This window comes from Pseudorca crassidens, chromosome 10 (genome assembly GCF_039906515.1).
Source record: "Pseudorca crassidens isolate mPseCra1 chromosome 10, mPseCra1.hap1, whole genome shotgun sequence".
Classification (NCBI taxonomy): domain Eukaryota; kingdom Metazoa; phylum Chordata; class Mammalia; order Artiodactyla; family Delphinidae; genus Pseudorca; species Pseudorca crassidens.
Genome location: NC_090305.1, coordinates 7155714 through 7177500, shown reverse-complemented (window position 1 = coordinate 7177500; position 21787 = coordinate 7155714). Strand labels below are relative to the sequence as shown.

At 37.6% G+C, this 21787-nt stretch overlaps 1 protein-coding gene across 1 annotated transcript in view; it reads left to right on the top strand.

Annotated features, from left to right (window-relative positions):
- LOC137232222 (uncharacterized) overlaps positions 1–21787 on the top strand; it is a gene marked incomplete at its 5' end in the record, with an annotated part of 196164 nt that overhangs the window by 1929 nt on the left and 172448 nt on the right. The window contains 1 exon segment of the mRNA XM_067753681.1: positions 13560–13646. Coding sequence (XP_067609782.1) covers positions 13560–13646 — 87 coding nt within the window.

Genomic DNA, 21787 nt, shown 5'->3' with positions numbered 1-21787 from the left:
CTGGGAGGGAAGAAGAAGGCCACAAACAGGTAGCTACATGTATCACGCCTGATTCTATCCCACTTGCTGGAAATGAGTCACTTGGCCACGTCCAGCTGCAAGAGAGGCTGGGAAATGTTTTTACTTCAGAGTCATGTTTCAAGCTGAAATTGGAGGGGGGAGGTTCTAGAAGGAGCGAATGTGTGTTGGGGCCCACTAGCAGAATCTACACCAGGTATATTTTATGATTCTCCTCATTTGATAGATGAAAAAAATCAAGGTTGTAACTTGACTAAAGTAAGAAAGAGAATACATGGAATAAGGGATTTAAACCAAGCCATGCTTGACTCTATAGCTTACATGCCTCACCCCCTCCTGTAGACCTGCTCTCTTTTTTTATGGGAGATGTTACTGGTTAGGGGGAGGGCATATCAGGATAAGGGCTGGAGAGGTTGCTGACATATTCAGAAGGGAGAGTCTAGAGTTGAGTCAGACAGTCAAGATGAGCAACCTCCTAGTCTGGCAAAGAAAATGCTGGCAAGGATGGTGAACAGTAAGGAACATGAAGGGAAACTTCATCTGGCATCTTCTTCAACTACAGACTCTGAAGATAAACTTCTGATGTCATCAGCCAAAGGGCATTTTTTAGATCTTTGGTTCCCTTGGTGGAACCAAGTTTTTCTTATGGAACTAGGATGTTTCATGCAGTGGGGTCCCGAGGAGAAGGATGTGTCCCCCTTGTCCAAGTGGAGGCTGGAGCAGGCCTTCTTTATAAATTTCTATTCAGCAGAGGTGTTCAGATTTCATCAAGAGGAATTCTTACTCTCTGTGGGCCCAAGAGCCCGTGTGAAAACCTTGAATTTTAAGTTTGTAAATGGATATTCAGAGGTGGAGTACCACTTGATGGCTCAGCTGTTAGAAGCTCAATAAAGTGAGTCATGGAGAATAATTATAGTTGGTGGAAGAGAGGTGTTGGCGAGAGAGGGCAAGATGAAGGCTGTGGAAAGGGTGACATCTGGGGTAAGTGTTAGGGTGAAAGTAATTATAGGCAAGTGCTATCCAGTAGAAATATAATGTGAGCTGTGGACACAATTAAACAATTTCCAGGAGCACACATTAATAAAATTAAAAAGAAACAAGTGAATGAACTTTAATAATACATTTTATATCAATCAATATCTACAAATATTATTTCAACTTATAATCAAAGTAAAAATTTAAAGCAATATTTAACTTTTTTTGGTATGAAGTCTTTGAAATCTGTGTGTATTTGTACTGGCAGCAAGTCTTAATGTGAGTTCGCCTCATTTCCAGTGTACCATAGGCGTATGTGGCTGGTGGCTATGGTAGTGAGCAGTGCAGTTACAGACAATGAGACCTGGAAGTCCAGCCACTCAAGTTTGCATGGGAGAATTTGAGGAACTCTTAGAGGACCGTAACTTCCCAGCCTCCAAAATGCTGCATAACTAATATTGACCTACAATATAATAGTTCCAACACTGTCTCAATTGTACTAGTCATTTTTAACATTATTTCTGTGATATAAATTAAAGTCTGGATTTAAAAAGTATTCCTGGAGATGGATTGAATAAATTCTCCTATGAACCAGAAATTAGTAAATGGGGAGCGAGAACATTTTATAACTCAAAAGTAGATCAGAGGAAGGGGCTTTAGATGGAAAAGCCAGGAATGATTTATTATCCTGACAAAACCAGCCAGACATGGACATAGGTAGGGGTTATACCACCTCCATTCTGGAACATAATCAACATTAAAAAAATTATTTGATGAATCTCTACCTAAACCCACCCTGCTCACCTGCCTTTGGGAGAGCCTCAAAAAAAAATTCAACTGCAAATGAGATGTGCAATTTTATGGTCTGTGAACAAGGAATAATATTTGAAATCCCTGAATTTAGAAACTGTTAGGTATTGTAGAACACAATGTTTCTTGCTAATACAATAAAAAAGAACATTTATATCATCTGCCAATGTGATGACTTAAGTAACATAGAGTAACTACATTTTTCCCCACAATATTATTACAATGAGCACAAATTCTCATCCTATAAGTAAATATCAAACACATTTCCACCTTTTTCATCCTATAAGTAAGTATCCAATACACTCCTACCTTGTAGATGCTTTAAAAAAAAAAGTAATGGTAAGTAATGGCAGAATACCAATGCTACTTTACTTACCCAAATTATTTCATAGAAATGTAAAATTGTTGGATAGATAGCGATTTAAATTATGAAGGAAATGTCTAGGAGAGGGATTTTCTAACAACAAACTTTGGAATAAAAAGACTTCAAATTTGTGATGGATTGAGCCCCTTAGTAGAGGAAAAATGTGATTGAAATGAATACACACTGATCTTTAGGAACAAGCAAAATAAGGAACTACTGAGGGGTCTGATTTTAAGATCACTTGGAGGGTACCCTCAAATCCCTCCCGAACACTCCAGTGTTAAAGCATTCTTAGAAGCTTATTTGTCTAAAGGTTCCCCAGAGAAATGGCAGTGTGCTACAGAGCTGACACTGTACGTTGGTATCAGTCATTTTTACCAGGTGTGAATGAGAAAAAACACAACGAAAGTCTCAGTCCTTCCTGCTTCCCCGCCAGGTCTCTTCCACACGCTCTGCCTCTGCTCTTCCCTTCTAAAGAAAGTCACCTAGGCTCTGCTCAAGACCTTCTTTCCATTCCTATTGCCTTTAATTTGTAGGTAGACGCTTAGCAAAAGCATTCAATCCCCTGTTTTGTAAATTTCAGGAGGAATAACTTACCTGTGATGATTTTTGGCCACACGTCCTCTGCTCCATCTTGCCCGGAACTCAGACTGCTTCTCTGATCCCAGCTCATCCACTTCGCTCACTGCCAGCCATGGCCTGGCCTGATGATGATTAGCCTGATGAGGAAGGGAAATTCAGAATTATAGCACTTGAAAAGGGAGAGCAACAGAGAACCGACAACTAATTAGAATTTCAAAAGACAGAGGAATTGACTTAGGTTCTAAACATAACAAGGGCTTGAGGGCTGGGTAGGTCGAAAGGGTGTATTTAATAATCTGAATATATAACATAGTGGCACTGAAAGTAGTGAATGACTGAATTCTAAATGACAGTAAAATGAAACATGGGACAGATGTGAGAAGGAGCCATGGAAAGGCTTTAGATAAGAAGAAATAAATGATTATGGAAGTGCATAGTAAAACAGTTCAAATGATGGTGAGTGATTTAATTGCACTTGGGAAGTTTTTTCCTTTTAATCTCTAATTTTCAGAGGTTATTTCAAGTGTTCTTTCCATCCTTGCTTCCCTCACCCAAAATCCTAGGGGAGAGCGTTTGATTGACCACGCTTAGGCCACTTGCCAGCTCCTTGGCTTTGTCACAGGTAGGGGAAGTAGGTTCTGTCAGCTCTTCCTGGCTTCTGTCATTGGAGACAGGAATCTGGAGTTACTGAACCATCAAGACTATACACACTGGGAACTAGGAAATTGTGATGCTATTAGGGAGGGGAAATGGATGCACGACAGCAAAACAAATCAACCAGACACACATCTGATAAATGTTCCATACAGTTCCTCAGTCTTGGACTATTTCCTGATCATATCCTATTGTTCATAACATCAGTACAATTAAAAAATGGAAGTGGTATATGTGTGATTAGTTGGATATAAAATTTATACAATATTTTGCTTAGGAGTTATATATATATATATATAATCCCAAAATACTTTATGTATGTCTCCATTTCCTCTTCCTCATTTACTGAAAACATATTGCTCAAACATCTATTTCCCAAGCACTGTGTTAGATACAGGAGATGCAAAAGTGAACACAACAGACATGGTCGTTCTCTGTGTCATGAAGCATGTTACACCAGCAAAGTCACACTGAGGGCAACTCTTGAGATTTTAGTTGATTAATCCAGATTAAACAGGCACTCTCAAAAAAGCAATGTTTTCTCATTCAAGATTTTTACATCAATTTCATAAATAACATTTCTCAGATTGAATGACTCTAGAAGTATGGGTAAATCAGGAAAAAATGTGTGTGTGTGTGTGTGTGTGTGTGTGTACGTGTACCATATGAACATAACTGTGATCTCAGTTTAGTTGATTAAACTGTGTTCAGCCTAGGACTGAGCATGTCTGAGGATTTGTGGTTTAAAGTGGCCTAAAATGAACATAACTTTTTAGTGAAAAAAGCCTATAAAAATTTAGGTTTCCTGATGCTTCAGTGATGTGGTCAGTATTTTAGCAGCTGCACAGAAATTTTTTTTTTTTTTTAAAACCTAGTTCCCTTTAAATATTGGGTGACATTTACAAAAATACTTCCTGGCCATCAGAATAAGTTACACTGATGCAGTGAAATTCCATATTCAATTTAAACTTTGCTAAGCTCTCTTTACCTGCAGTCTGACTGGTTCATTTGTTGCATTTCCATTTTGAAAAAAGACTAAGAATGTTCCTGGCAAAGGACTAATTCTAAGGAAAGAGACAGACACATGATCTTGATCTCATTCGAAGACTCAGGGCCAGAGAAGAAAACTAGTTTTGAGTACAGTCTAGTGTTTGCCAATCATATTGTCCCATGGTGTAATCCTCAGGCCTTTATTCCTGGGTCTTGGGGAGAGGGGTTTGGAATGAAAACTGGGATCTCTGTCAGTCGCTGGGGACCTAGGAGCTCTACCTGCTAACCTGTGTGACATGGAGGGAAGCCATGTGGGTAGAGATGACGTGCATCCCTCCAGTTGGCATGGCCAATGGAACGTGGGATGGACAGAGGCGTGAGTTCAAGGTTTGATCAGAACCTGAGAAGATTTTGGATAGAACTTGGGATAACCTATAATGGGTACCAGCAGGAATCAGTATTGGAAGTGACAGTGGTCACCTGAGGTGGCCCCAGCAGCAGCCGTGGGATTCACAGGAAGTGCTTTCCCTGCTGCTCTGTGGGGTGGAGGTGCCGCCACTGATTTCATGATGGATGTGGTCTGAAGACCATCAGTGTAGAAACCTTGACAGCAGGCAGCAAAGCGGAAGCCTCAGCCTTAGAGAAAGAAAATGGCAGATGTTCCAAAAGAAGCTGAGAGGAATGAGTTTCAGCATCTGTGATCAAAGGACTTAGATTCTCTCCAAAGAAATGAGGGGTGGTTTGAATTAAGGGTAGCAGATCATAATAGTTGTGCCTGAGCTAGAGAAATCCTAAATTAGGGTTGTAATCGTGACCCTAAATCTGTCTTCAGATTGGTGTGGCCATTAGAAATACACAGGCACAAACATTTATAATAAAAATGACATGTAAGGGTACATGTTAAGTGCATAATTCAAATTGTCAGAGAATTGTTTTTCCCCCTAGTGCACATAGCCTAGATTATTTCAGTAGTGATATTGTATAAAACTGTTTATATTGTTCTCATTTGCCCCTTAAGATGGAAAAAGGGTGTTATATGAAATACATAGTACATTTAAAAATATTTTTTGATTTGGGACATTTCAAGTATTATTAAGAAAAAGAAATACATAGGAAAATCATTTGCTTTAGGTTTATGAACTGATCTGGATTTGTGTTTTAAGATACCGTTTGGCTCCTAAGTGATTTGAACCTCTTTCATTGACTTGGAAGCCTAAAAATATACACTCAGGAAAGCGTCCTTCCTACAGAAATATTTTATGTAGATACAAGATGGGTGAAATATTTGGTCAGTTTATACAAATCAATTTAAGTTTACTGTCGTACCCCACCCCCTCCTTTTTTTTCCCCCAAATGGAGTACCAGAGTTCTAGAATAATATTTGTCCCATTGGGAAAGGAGCATTTTAATCAAATATTTGAGTTTTGGGAATTTCAACAGCATAAGAAAAGTTTAATTAGTTTTCTTCTCAGAAGGAACTGCCCACCTCCAGGTAATCACACAGATTTGCCCAGGAAATCAGCAGAATGTCTATTGATGTTGTCTTTTCCTGTTTCTGTTAATGCTAAAATTGAAACCATGGGTAACAGTTTACCAGCTGTTGAGCGCAGTCATTTTTCTTTTTCTTTTTTTTAAAATATTTATTTATTTATTTATTTTGGCTGCCCTGGGTGTTAGTTGCGGCACGTGGGATCTTCCTTGCAGCATGTGGGCTTCTTAGTTGCGGCATGCATGCGGGATCCAGTTCCCCCACCAGGGATTGAACCCGGGCCCCCTGCATTGGGAGCACGGAGGCTTACCCACTGGACCACCAGGGAAGTCCCGAGCGCAGTCATTTTTCTATCTTCTCTTCAAATTTTTGTGAAACCCCCAATGTATGACTCTTTGTAAAATAATATTTTATAAAATCTGTCATAAGTCGTTGGTTGGGGAAAGAATTTTTATAAGAATTATTTTAATATTCAGAGATACTACTTTATGATTCCAGTTCATTGATGATAGATTCATACATTGAAACCACTGGATTTGTTTATGTGCCAGTAAAATTTATGTACCTTCAAAATAAAAATGTGAGCACAGGAATCTGTATAGTGGTAAAAAGTGTGGTTAAGAATCTTAGAATCATAGAAATGCTAGAAGTAGAGATCATATAGCTGATATTACAGAAGTCCAATGAGTCTCCTAATATAAACAGCTAAACAGTAAAAGAACTGAGAGAAAGACTTGTTTTCTGATACATTAGTGATGCAATCAGTCTCTTAGCAGTTGGACAGGTTACTAAATTGTTTACCTATACCTCCTAAATATTTGGTGAAATTTTCATTTTTTTTCACATCTTTATTGGAGTGTAATTGCTTTACATTGTTGTGTTAGTTTCTGCTGTATAACAAAGTGAATCAGCTATACATATACTTATATCCCCATATCCCCTCCCTCTTGCGTCTCCCTCCCACCCTGCCTATCCCACCCTTCTAGGTGGGTGAAATTTTCTAAAAGATTTTTTTTTTTTGCTTCCAGAATAAGTTGCACTATATCAATGAAATTCTGCATAATTTCAAAGTTTACAAGGCCACCACGTTGACTGGAGTTCAATAGTTGCATTTCCATTTTAAGAACAATTTTACTAGAAAAGTTTCTTATGATCTTACATAAGCTTTTCATGACCTTATACATGTTTTTAGCATACGTTCATTAGTCCTTAATCTCCAAAAAATTCCATTTAGAGTTTCTTTCAAATATTTTTTGTTTTCTATTAAAGAGATTTAATAGAAAATAAGATTTTCCTCATCAGATTGATTGACCAAAAACCTTATAAAAAAAGACCCATGGGAAGACCTGAACCCTTTGCTTTATGAGATAGAGTTTAGTTGTCTATAAGTTACCAGATTTTTAAAGAGAAAGTATTATTAATCAATATTGTTTAAACTAAATCTAATAATCCAATATATTGATTGCTTTCATACTGAAGTGTGCTACAGTGTGCTGAAAATATTACTACCTGAATGAACCCTTAAGTACAATACATGAGTATAAGTAATCATAGATGCAGGGGGGAAGACATAGTTATTAAATGAATGAGGGCACAATCAGAAATATTAGGGGGTGACTGATGTCTAATATCAGGTCCTTCCTAATTGAAAGGCAGTATTCTAAACTGTATACATAAATTTGTGGACAAGTAGGACAATGGTGCCTGGCTTCAACTAGAAAGAAAAAAACACACCTACTTTGGTATTGCTTTTGTAGGACTTTTAAATATGCATAAAAAACAATATATTTATACTTAACCTTTGAATTATCATTATTACTTAAGTAATGGAAAGATCTTCCTGTTTAGAAGTTAGGTGCTTAGGGACCCGCTTTAACTCCAAGGATTTGAGGTCCGGAGGAACACATGATGCATTAATGCCTTGGGGTGCGTCAGATGAGCCCTGCAGCAATTATGCACTCCACAGCACTCCAGTGGTTTGAAAGTTAAAATGCCTGGTAATTTACCATGAGGGAGGGCCTTAGGGGAAGAAAGAATATGGCTCAATTAATTAGTACTTGTTAGCAAACTTCGACTATTACCCTATTTAGGTTTTCAAATCACTGATATCTCAAATACCCACAAGATTTGGAAAAGAAGTAAGAATAAGCAGTGGAGAAAGCTAATTTGTCCAACAGAGCACCAGTTTTTGAATATAGTGTGAGCAGTGGAGCCATTTTCACAGGTTAGCCTTTCTATAAAGAAGAAAACGGAACTGGTATCCATTTGCTCTTTTTAACTCTGTGGTTAAACCCTCATGCCTTTCCGTTTGAGTTTCTGGGTAAGGTGAATACTCTTGATGACTACCTAGGGATTTCTATGAAAATCTAATAGAAATAAATTAATTTTGAGAGTTATCTGGAGCTTTATGATGGGTGTTGGTTTTCTATTTAATCACTATATCTCCTAAGTGGCTATTGTAGGTATTTACAAAAATTAATGATTCTTAAAGATTATCTGGTTGTTTTCAGGGTATTATTCAAATACTTTGCAAATTATTGTCTTTGTTCTAAAGGCTTTTCAGTCAAATCTCTCATGCATTCATGGTATGGAAACATTGCCTTCAAATAATATTTACACAAAATATAATTATTTTCAATACTTTTAGCTCATGTTCCCCCTTATTTCTGTTCTAATTGCTTTGACTAAGATTTCTAAGACAATATTGGGTAATAATATTGATAGTGGACATCTAAGTCATAGTTAGAGTTTCCATCATTAGGTTTTTTTTTTTTTTGGTTTGTTTGGGTTTTGTTGTAGTTTTGTTTTGATACTTAGTATAATAAATTTTGGTTTAAGGTAATTGTCATATTAAAAAGTAGCCTTGTATCTTTTGTTGCCATTAATTTAAAAAATGTTTGTAAATCAATCTTATAAAAATAGTATTTGAGTGGATTTAGTAAGATAGAGCATGTTTGAGTTTGACATAATTCCCACTAACTTGCTGTTTATTACAACCTCTTGATTTCCACATTTCTGTTTCATACACATATATAAAGTGCCTGAACATTTAAACCTGAGACCTTGGTATTAGATTTTCAAAGTGGGGAAAGCAGAAAGTTTTCCCAAATTTATTTATAAAGTTCATGGGAATCAAATTTAATTATAGATCTCTAGGCTTCATGCCTTTAAAAGGAATAATGTTCAGGAGAATATCCTAGTTTGTAAAATTTTCGTGCACGGCTGTAATCGTAGAATGTAACCTGTTTAGTTATTTAGTTTACATGCAGGCCTTGTGTTTATTTAACTTACAGAATATTATAAAAAACATGATGATTGGTGATAAAAAGCTGAGTTGAAGCAGGTGGAGTCACAGGAAGAGGACAAGAATGGAACCAATAAACCAATCCAAAAATGGATAGAGGCATTCAGAGCTTCTCTCTCTGGAGCTAATGGGGCTGATTTGAAAGGAAGTGGTTGCCTCGTTGAGTAAAGATGCTTCCCATGATTCACACTAACCTTCCTCTGGTGGGCAATTTCATTCTCACTATTATAGCCCCCAAGGAACTGCATGGGTGCACACTGGAGGATTTCCTGACCAAAGTTCACGTACGGTGTAATTTAAGTAAAAGCCCTGATTACATTCCATGCTGCTCTGAGTTAAAGGGTAGGAAAACCTGATATCTGTGGAAGGGCAGAGGCAAGTACATGTGCCTTCCTCCCCCAGTCAGTAAAAATAGCCCAAGAAATGCACTAACTGAGGCTGATTCTAAACATTGAACAGCTAATTCTAGGAAGTTAGAAACAAAAGTAGAGTATTGAGAGTATAAAGACCAATTTACTGATTTATTAATTTATGTATCATGCCCAATTGCTTCAATGTAGAACCATAGATATATGTATATATGCAATTGTCAGATTATTCATCTGAATGTAACAGGCAGTTAATTGTCGGCCATATTAAAACCTGTTGTATGTATGTTGCTAATGCCCTACTTTGAATTTCTCAGTGGGTCTGTTAATTTTCCTGTGAGATGATTTTAGATATATCCAAAAGCATATTCTGAATGATTAGGGCACTTTTAGGAATTTATCCTATTAGTAACCTACCTTCTGGTAATATATACCCTCTCCTAAAACCATCTCACTTTATTAAATCTTGACCTATCCAACGAAACACAAGCAAAGGAACTATTGTTAAGATGAAGTCTGTAGTTTCCAAACTGCTCATAGGTTCCACGTGCTTTCCCATCTTAAACTCTGCCTACTATATTCAGGTTATTGGCCCATCAAGGCAAGATACAACAATAGAAGGGAAGAATTATTTTAATATTTAATAATAGTAGGTTCTTATTTGATTCATAAGCTGATTTATGTTACAGCAAGAAATTGGCAAAATAGTAATGTTATAAATAATAAATTATAAATATTACATTACCACTTCACTATCTCAGTAGTGCTGAGAACATCGTGATTTAATCCTGCATGTCATTCCTAGTTTGAAACAAAGGTATATGCAAGAGATGCAGTCCCACCCCTCCCTGGGATGCCAAATCATCTTTATCTGGCTCCTTTTTTCCCCCACGTCATGTAGTACCATCTCGTAAACTGTAAAATATACATATTTGTTTGCTTTTATTCTTCCACTCACAGAATGTAAGCTCTGTGAGGGGAGGGATTTTTGAATGTTTGTTTTGCTGATATATTCACATAATAAGCACTCAGTAAATACACCTTAAATAATTGAATGGATCTGAAACATCATATCCGCATAAAGTGACCCTGTACGACTTAATAATAATTTGAGCAAAAACATCAGTTAAAAACTCAACTCTGGGACCACTGAGGAAGTTTGGATTCCATTATTTACTTTATTATATTGTAACTTTGGGAGGCATAGAATAATTGGGGAGCATCCACTAACAAAACATGCTTCCCATGTCTTTATGCTTTTGTGTCTTTTTTCCTTTGCCTATGCCTCTCCTTCCATTAAAAATTCCTTGCCCCTTTATTTCTGATATGGCTAATTCCTAATCACATTTTAAACTTACTTCAGTTGATATATTTCTCCAGGAAATCCCCAGTATAGGCTAGATGCTCCTACCACACACTCAAACAGACCTCTGTCCCTTACACGATATTAAATCACACTGGATTGAACATTAGCTTCCCTGTCCTGTCAGTGCACTGTGCTCTGAAGGCAGAGCCACTGTTTTCTGTTTGTTCTTAAAATCCAGACATAGTGTTTGGTTCCTAGAAGGACTCAATGAAACAACAAAGGGAAGGGGGTCTTGAAGGAAAAGAGAGAGGGGATGGGGAACAGAAAGGACAAGAGGAATAAAGTGTGATAAAAAGGTGATAAGTTTTGGCTCATTTTAATCAAGAAACAACATCTAGACCATGGAAGGATTTGGGTATTACAAAAAGTTTCCAAAAAAGGTTTATCTAACGAATGAATCCAGATAATAGTATGAGTACCTCTGTGTGCCAGGCACAATTCTAGGCACAGAGATTATGTTTTTACCCTCATGGAGCTTGTATTTTAGAGTCAGAGACAGACGACAGCAAGTATAATAATGCATATGTAAAACGATACACAAGGAACTGTAAAATGTAGTATAAAATACAAATACGTTGTAAAAATATATGAATCCTCTAAATACATAATGTTATAGAATTTGAGGATTTTTAAAGAGAATCAGTGGATTGCCTCTTTGCTCAAGATCCCTTATAATTCTTTACTTGTAAAATGCTATTTGCCATATCCCAGAATGCAAAGTAGAAAATAAATCACTCCAGGAGTGGCGTTTATAACTTACATGTGTGTCTCAACCCACACTGAATGTAGAAGGCACACTTTGCATAGATTTTGAAACCGTATGGAGACCTTGAAGGGGCCCATCTTCCAGCTGAGTGGGGAAGCCTCAAGCCCTGAGGGGAGGTAGCGTCTGGAAGGCTCCCGGTGTGCAGGCCTCCTCTCACTCAGCTGGGCAAGACCCTCATTTCTCAACTGACAGCAGGGATGAAAATGGTCTGAGAACCTACAAGCCAGGTCAGCTTCTCCAGACCTGTGGTTAAAAATGACTTAACTTTGTTTATTCTCCAAGGACTTGATTCACTTGCCATTGTTTATTAATAAGTCATTTCAGTAGACAGAGGACTGGAGTTTTGTATTGGATCGGAGGAGTTTCCAGGATATGGGCACCAATAGTCGACTGATGCTGCCATGGCAATGTAGTAAGGAATACACCACTATTTTTGCTTTAGTAAAGGTGAATTATTTTGCCAGCATATGAAAGGGTATACTTAGAGTATCACAGTGCTTTGTGTTAAAGGGGGAAAAAACAACAATTACTGTGAATGGGGTAGAATTACTGTGTTATTGCAGTACATAAGACTTTGATTACACACTGCCAAGATTCATATCGGCCTAGTAGTTGTTGACAGATAAAGTAACAAAAATGAAACATTTATTTTTTCTTTATTGAGATCTCAAGGGAAAGCAGATTTTCAGTTCTTACCACATTGATAGAACAGAGACTGACAGCAAAAATGTGCCGGTCCAGAAATATAAATTTTAAGCCTAGGTTCGTATCAAAATTCCATTTAGTCTTGGAGCTGCTGTTGGGATTATTTTTGATCTTAAAACAAATATATTATGGGATATCACAGTATACTTGGTATGTACAATATTAAGCCTTCCCTGTGGGCAATACTTTCAAAATTATTGTTGTTTTCAGTTGACGAAGCTTTATTTCTTTTGCAATGTTTGAGGCAACTTGAGGTATCGTCAGAGTAGGCGACATTTTACCGAATGCAAATTACTAGCAACAGACTGCTATATATTTCAGTCTGCAGGAAGTATGAAACTAGATTTGGAAAATTGGTAACAGATCTTTTTTCTCTATTACAAAGTCATATTTGATGCTACAGTTTTGTTATCGACATAAGGACAAAAGAAAGTGGGAAATGTGAAGTGAGAATTTTGGGTTTGTGTCGTTGAGATTGTTGATGTCTTGGATAAAATTTCTGGCTAAATCATTTGTACCTTTCCTTCATGTTACTTAAGTTGACATAACAAAAGAGACCTGTGAACAGGCCCCTTATACTTTCCTTCCTTCCTTCCCTCCCTCCCTCCTTCCCTTCCTCCCTCCCTCCCTTTCTTCTTTCTTTTATTCCTTCATCCCTCCCTCCTCCCTGTCTCTTTCTCCTTTCTTTTTACTCAGCTAGCAATTGTGGAAATTTTGCTATAGCTTCTCATAACTACGATGTTATTAAGTTGACTGGAATTCTGGACACAGTGACATGATATACTTCGTGAATTATATACAAGTGGGTAAATAGAGTCATCAGTGAACTCTAAACATCATTATAATCCAATGGTGTCCATTTCTTGAGTATATCCTAGAAACAATTTGATTAAAATTTCAAATTATTCTTCTAAAGTCTACATTTGAAAATTTCCCCATTAATTTTTTTAGCAACAGACAGATAGCATGAACTTGTTTCTTGAATTACCTTTTCTGACCTTTTGCAAGATGATAATTACAAAAAAAGGGAAGCCGGGAAGACTTGTAAAAAATTAAGCTTATAAAGTAGCTAAAATGGCCCTTCTGTGCTGGTGTCGATTTCAGAATTAACATTTTGGTTCATGTGCTTCTAATAATCACTGACCCTTACTTCATGTACTTTCCACAGGAAATGAATACAGCAGAAATTACTTTGACCCACTGACGGATGAGGAAATACACCCAAGGCAGTATGGGATGGAGGTCAGCGGAGAGGGTGAGCTAGAATTAAGTATGTAATTTTTGTGTCAGAATATTCTTTTCCATTCATGAAAATGAGGTGACAAAGATCACACATGCAGTTCCATTTAGATTTTGCAGCTTACAATTTAAATGGTAAGTTTTAACCACTAACGACATGACAGGCAGCGAAGATAATTTTTGATCAAGGACAGGAAGCTGGTCAGATAGAGAAGCAGGACTTGGCTTTCATTTGATGCTGCTCTAAGCAGTTTGCTGCCATTCTAAGGCCTGTGTTATGCATGCGAGGAGCATTATTACTTTACAAATGCCATCTCAGCTCTTCAAGTTTAAAGTGAGCATTCTTCAATACAATTCATCCAACATGTGAGATTTCCATACCCAGAGACTATTGAATTCTTTCATTGAAGACATGGAACCACCATCTAAGTTCTGAACCACAGAGGTGCAGTGATGTGATGGTTTCCTCTTCTCTAATGTCGATTCTAGGTGTGGTTGTAAGATAACAATTTAAAATTGCTCCTTGTGGGCCTACCACCATGCATATTTGGTAGTTTCCAAAGCACTCTAGGGTTTACAGAGGTTATTGAGATAGTGACAGTGACAAATATTACTTAGAGTCATTTGCAACCCAGAAGATCATATTTCACCATGGGGCTCCAGACATTGTATCAGCCTCTCCATGGGAGGAACATGTCTGATGTATGTATGGGATGAGACATGTTTGAGGTATGTGTGTTTGTATCTGTGTTCTAATTGTATGACTGGAGTGGTCATCCAACTTGGCATAATTTATATTCGACTCTATCCAATGGTAGGACATCCACATAATGACCCTTTAAACCCTCTTCTAGAACCATGTTCTTATGATTATTATTATTATTTTTTTGGTAGTGACATGACCTTGTTGCTTTACCCTTGTAGAAGAGTACAGTAGTTCTTACATTCGCTATTATACTGCAGTGGCATATATAAAAGAATCTAAGAACACCTAAATTTGTTGTTTCTGTAGTAAAAAATATGATATATAGAGAGTAGCTAGTGCAAAACAGTCATTCATTTTGATCAGATGCTTATATATTCTATGATTTGAGAAACTATAATGGCTTATTCTGAAATGATTCTTGTGTCATAGATGTCATAATCCATTGAATATGAGATCCTTTTTAGTGGAGAAGTATCACATTACAAGTGCCCTGCAACATGCATTTTAAAATCATTGTTCCAATTATCACTGATATACAAAAGGGTTTTTTTGTTTGCTTTTTTTAGAGCAAGACAGCATATTGAACAGAATTTGAGTCTATGACCTATAAAATAACTAAATAACCATGATGATCAATAATTTCTTTGTAATTACATTGCATGTCTATAAATTAACTGATGAGAAAGTTATCATAAATATGTTCTTTTAGCACCCCTACAAGTTGATAATAGAATTCTCTACGATCGATTAACAGAGCTCTTTCATGAGAATGGGCAAGGAGGATCCCAAGGTAAGAGACCAGTTATTTCCAGTCTTTTATATTAACATTAGTCGTAAATTAATTGAGATGGTTTCATGCAAATGCTAGCCTGGTTTTTCTAACTATAACCATTAATTGATGACCTATGTAAAGTTTTGATGGCTGCAAATATTTAATACAGCTAAAGTTGGGGGGAGGAATTATGGCCCAATTTCCTATAATTATATAGAATTTATAATCCTAAACAGCAAAAATGATTTAACAGACTTGCTATTGCAGGATCCTACCATGTCATATGGTATGTTTGGATTCACTAGTTTATGAGGCTATATGCCATTCTTTTTAAAGACTGTTTCTTAGGTTGTAAACAAATTCTTTGAGGTGAAAAAAGACAAATAGTATAGTGTTTTCAGTCTTAGCATGAGAAGTCATACTTGTGAATGTTAGGCTCCTTAGGTAAGAAATTCTTATGTGTATTAATCTAGGAACTTAAAGGTAATCCTTTAAAACCTAAATTTCAAATTCTTAGGTTAATACATATAAATTCATGCCAGAACCACACTGGAGTTTTTACCAAAACATTAAGTGCAAGTTTCTGTATATACATGATTTCAAATTCACAAGGAATAATTCTATTAAGTTTTTTTCTCAATATGTGTTTAGTTTTTCTCAATCATTTTTTCTCACTTATTCAAATAACTCCTTATGGTACTTATGAGGAGAAGGCACTGATTATAGTTGTCTTCTAATAGTTATGGTTATTATTTCTATTGAATTTATGCTTAGACTTCACCATTTGCTATGTGACCTTGGGCCAATTTCTTAACCTTTCCTTGCTATTTCTGCCAAATGGACATATAATACCTGCCACAATGGAGTTAATTATGGGGATTAAATTATTAATTATTACATCAGCAGAGATGATAAGCACATACATAGAATGATGAAGATACTGACGATTGATGCTGATGATAAAAATATTAATTAAGCATTTCTTGAGTGCCTACTGGGTACCTGGCACAGTCCTAAGCACTGTTCTAAATAAGGTAAATATTAACTTATTTAAACATCATAGCAGCCCTAAAGATTAGGTCTCATTTTTGATCCCCATTTACAGAATAGTACCCCCTAAAAATTTTATTTCCACCTAGATTCACCACCCCTTTAGTTCTTTGCTATTAGTTTGTGTAGCCAATTTTTTATTTCTTTTTGTCTTTATGAACGAAGCAAATTTGTTTCTCAAGCCAGCTTGAGCCCTCATTCTGATGGATCCTAATTCAGATGATGTATTAGGCAGGATTCTCCAGAGAAGCAGAATCCAATAAAACCAACAGAAAGAGAGAGAGATCTATTTTAAAATTTGGTTCTCATCTTTGTGGGAGCTGGCAACTCTGAAGTCCTTAGGGCAGACTGGCAGGCTGATTCAGGGAAGAGTAATATGAAGTTCAGGAAGGAGCTGAATTTTGCAGGGCAACAGGATGGAAACTCAGGTAAGCGTTAATGTTGCACTCTTGAGACTAAAGGTCACAGGGCAAGCCAGTAGGCCAAGAACTCAGACTGGATTTTCTCTGTTGCAGTCTTGAGACCAAATTCCTTCTGTTTGGGGAAACAGTCTTTGCTCTTAAGGTTTTCAACTGATTGGATGAGGCCCACCCACATTATGAAGAGTAATCTGCTTTTCTTGAAGTCTACTGATTTAAATGATAATCACAATATTACCTTCATGGCAACATCTAGATGGTTTTTAACCAAATAACTGGACACCATTGCCAGCCAAGCTGATATATAAACTTAAGCATCACAAATGGTTATTTTAAATCAGTCAGGCCTCTATATTTTTAGTTTAATGTCTGAGTCAGCAAATATACATTGAATACCTTTTTTGTGTGTGCTAGACATTGAGTAAGGCACTTGTGTACCTAACATGTCCCTTCCATATGACAACTCGTTGCAGCTTGGAGCCCTTGAAACCACCAGTTTGCACAGGTAGCATTTACAGGTAGCATCTAATAGGTCTTCCAGTATCATTTATGAGCTCACAAGAGTTTTATGGCATTTATAGAATAGTCAGGAACTTCACCATGTATTTCATAGAGGAGGATATAACCGAGACTTAGAAAGTTTAAAGACGTATACAAGGCAATACAGTGTACAGTGAGCAAAGAAGGAAGACCAGCAGTTCTCTGTATACTGCACCCTGCATCTCCCTCCACAAAAGAGGCTCCCTTCCATTGGTTAAAAATGTCAAGTTTCTTGTTAAAATCCTAACATTGAAGGCATGGAAAATTCCATATTTTACCTGCCAGTATTTTTTTAGAGACTGGAAGAGAGAGGATTACTTTATATTTACAGCATGCATCTAGCTAGGTGAGTAGATACATTTTGTAGATGATACTGATTTCAGATGCTAGAGAGAGAAGTGAAGTACACTACCATTTATATAAGTGCTGGCATTTCTATGCAAATAAACAAGGCAGGCCAAATAAAGTCCCTCTGTGTGTACAGAGCTCAGGAACTGTTCTCGGGGATCCTAACTCGGGAAATGAACCCAAGAGCTCTGGCTTCTCCTAAAACCATTCATCTCCCAAGCTGGTTTCAGCAAAACAGCAAGTACATGGTAAGATGTTGAAGTAAACAGCATGTAATACCAATGCACGGAAAAGCACAGTATCTACACTTCAAGATGTATTTGGTAAGAGGGAAAAAGACATTAAAGCACAGCTGTACGCTGCTCACTTTGGGAATATGGCAGGATGGACAAAGTTTGTTGACAGGTAGTTAGTTTTTAATCTTAAAACCTGGGCTTTACTGATTTCCCAGCACATTAAGCATAAATAGTTCGCTAAATTGTTGATGATGAAAAAATGAAACTTGATCCTGTGTAAGAAAAAAGGTGGTTAAATTACTGTGTGTTTAGTGACACACGTTATGTTAAAGTGACAAAGAGCGAGTGGAATTCATGTGATCTTCTTGGGGTAAACAGATGAGAGCATCGTGGAGGAGACTTTGGGTTCTGAAGAGCTGGTGAGTTCTGGTAAGATTCTTGGACTCTACAAAGAGGACGGTGAAGCCACCTCTGCTTACAGCGAGGAGACTGAAAGATACGCCCAGAAAGACATAATTCTGCCTGGAAGTTCTTCACTGGAACAGGTCAGCACTAAAATCTATATCAAGAAATGTAAAATAATCTCGCTTTTTAAAATAACAAGTTGAAATGTCAGTCCTGCACATCGTCTCCTGATTTTACTTAGCAGCACACCCCTTCCTGGCTTGATCCACGACTTTGAGACTTTCCCCTTGTTTTTCATATACACTTTACCATGCAGAACTTATACTGTCTTACCAATATCAGTCCTAGCCCTTGCATCACTTAGTTTCACTTCACCTTTTAAAATTTCATGTTAGAGTGATAATTTCTAGCATATGATAAAGTATCTATAGTAAAACCTGAAACCAGCATAAACTTACTTGGATAAAATTAAGAAATGACTTGGACCCATTTGCATAAACACCATATAAATATGTGAATAATCTCATGTTTATGAAGTCACCATTAAGGGAATTAGTTTGTGCAGTGTTGTAACTAGTTCCAACAAGGGAATCTTTAGCCTGTGGATTGTGTTGGCTTCAGAGAGATCCTTTTTGTTTCCTGCACCTATAGTTTATATTTATGTGGAACGTAATATCATATGCTCTGGTTTACCAAAGAGGGGAAAAATATTTTTTCTATGTAGTCACCTTATCCATCTTAAATAAAAATACAAGAATCCCACAAGTCTAGGTCTGTGTGTGTGTGTGTGTGTGTGTGTGTGTGTGTGTGTGTGTGTAGTTTTTTGTGAAAGGTAAGCTGATTTAGGATAAAAAGGAAAAAAGTATATTATCAAGTGAGGAAGACTGTTCTCAGTGATGTCTTTTATATTATCAGGTCACAAGTGGAAATATTTTCCACTTCAGAATTGTGGGGAAATTGTTTTGTTTTGGGGGGGTATTCTCTAATTTGGAGCGTGAAAATTCCATAACAGAGTTTATTTTTTTCATTTGTGCCTCTTATATCTGAATATCTTGGACACATTAAGGTTAAATCTATTTTGAGCTTTTTTAAGTAAATGACCCTAATTAACAAGTACAGTCTTTCCTAACATAGGCACTACTCCTGTAGTGGGTTGAATTGTGTCCTCCCAAACTGCCTAATCCCTGGTAGCTGTGACTATGAACTTATTTGGAAGTAGGGTCTCTGCAGATGTCATTTAACTAAAGATCTCTAGATGAAATCATCCTGACTTTAGATGATTGGACCCTAAATCCAATGACCAGTGTCCTTAGTAGAGAAAGGAGAGAGAGATTTGAGCATCTGAGTCACAGACACACATAGTGCGGAAGCCATGTGAAGACAGAGGCAGAGATGGAGTGATGCATCTGTAGGAAAAGGAACACCAAGGACTGCCACAGTCACAGAAGATAGAAGAGAGGCACAGAGTGGATCGTTCCCAGAGCCTCACAAAGGAACCAACCCGGACAGCAGACCTCTCACACCAGAACTGTGAAACCATAAATTTCTGTTGTTTGAAGTCACAGAGCTTGTGATAATTTGTTACTGCAGAAGTAGGCAACAAATGCTGCTCCAAGGGTGGAGGATCCCATGAGCAAGATTACACCACGTCGTGGCCATTTTAACAATGTTTTCTATCTTTATCAAGACAGGGCTCTCAAAAGACACTGAGGTGAAAACAAACGCATGGCTCTGTCTTTGCATGTAACCCTTTTTAAACGATTATTTTCAGATGTATGCTCTGCTCCATTAACAGTTCCACATTTCCATTTATTTAATTTTTTTTGGTACCACGTGGTGCCATTGTATGTATTTCAATTTACCATCATGCTTTAAAGAACAGCACATGGATTCCTTTAGGATATGTAGCTTGTGGATTTTATATCCTCATCCTGTAAAGGGTAAGCTGAGGAGTGAAAAGCTCACCTGCTGTGCCCCTTGAGCTTGGTTTCTGCATCTGTAAATGGGTGGAAGCGAGATCTGCTTCAGGGCATTGTTAGCAGGATGAGATGAGCTGCGGTCAAGAATCCAGCACAAAATAGGTGCTCATTAAACGGCGGGGCACTAGAGAGAGAAAATATTCTGTGGCCCCTTCTCAGGCCATTGCTCATCATGTTCTCAGCCTCACCGTGTCAGGAAGTTCTCTGAACACCCAAGTCAGCATTCTATGTGGGAAAAAGCTTCAGATCTGGTATTAGAGCTCGTGGCTTCTCCTTGGTTTGGATATTTATGTGAACTTGAACCTCTATGTAAAATAGGGCTGAAAATTTGAGCCTCTTCTGGTTGTGGTGGAGATTAACGAGGTGTGTGCAAGTGCCTGGTAGTAAATGTTTTCCTTTTCTCATGAGTCATTTTATATACTTGTTGAGACTGTTACCTATTCTTACTGTTTATTGCTATTGTAATGGTGAACTGGCACTTAGAAAAAGTCAAAGCTTTGAAATGGAGATGGGGGCTGATCCCAGATGTGGTGAGTGCTGCTGGGTAAATCCCTTCTCTTAAACTATTTATCTATACCTATTAATTTATATGAGGACTGGGTTGGTTGCTTCTTGCCCCAAATTATAGGGCCTTGTTGTGGTGGTGCATACAAAAGAATCTAGATCACAAAAAGATATTAAAGGAATTTACTAAGAGGTTACCATGTGGACTGGTCTGTTAAAGGGATTACTACATGAAATCCCATCAGACATAGAGATCCTGACACTCCATATGCATCTTGGAGGGGACAAAAAAAAGAAACAAGAAAAAAATTGTGCAGAATGAGAGAACTCTCTCAGTAAACTCTGTGACACCTTGGGGCCCCAAGCACACCTATTGTGGGACCACTTTTTTCCTCTCCAAACAGAACAAGACACAGAGAGATGAAGAATTTGCCTTCTCACTTTGCAAAAGCATTGTGTGTGCTTGTGTGTGTGTGTGTGTGTGTGTGTGTGTGTGTGTGTGTGTGTAGGTGTGGGCGGGTGTGTCACAGAGCCCAGCTGGACCAGCATCACTTCCCTCCCATGATTCTGATGTGAAACTGATGAGAAAATCACTCATGGAGTCTACCTTTAGTCAGCGGGATGTGACACTGATGTCAGTAATGCCACAATCACACCTGAAACAATAGGGAGCGTCATCCTAGGTAAGTCACCCTGGTTAAGCTCTCTTAGGTGAGCTTAGGTAAGTTACTCACTGAGGACCTCCAGAAGTACTTGGAGGAGAACTTTGCATTTGGCTGAGGTCTCATGATGAAGGTGGGAGCCTGTGAAATCTGGTGACTAATGGGACTGCTTGTTATTCCCTACTAATCAGTCCACATGAGGTAGGCTGGTCCTGCAACCGAGTCAGAAGGATGCTACTGTTGACGTTTCTAGTACAAGGCAATTGAGACAGCAGGGCACCTCAGGCCATGATGAGATTATGAGGGATAGCACCAAAGAGCAGTGTTGGACTGCAGGGGGACACACACTCTTGGGGTCAATTAGAAGATCACATTTCCAGGGTCATGCAAATGATAAAATATTATTTTTTATTGTTACCATAGGGCAATTTAGTGGCTTAAGTATATAAAGCTACTTTAGAAGTATTTGGGCTGACTTTTTATATCCCACTGATATTGGAAAACTGTGGAAAAGACATTATGAAATGACTCAGCTC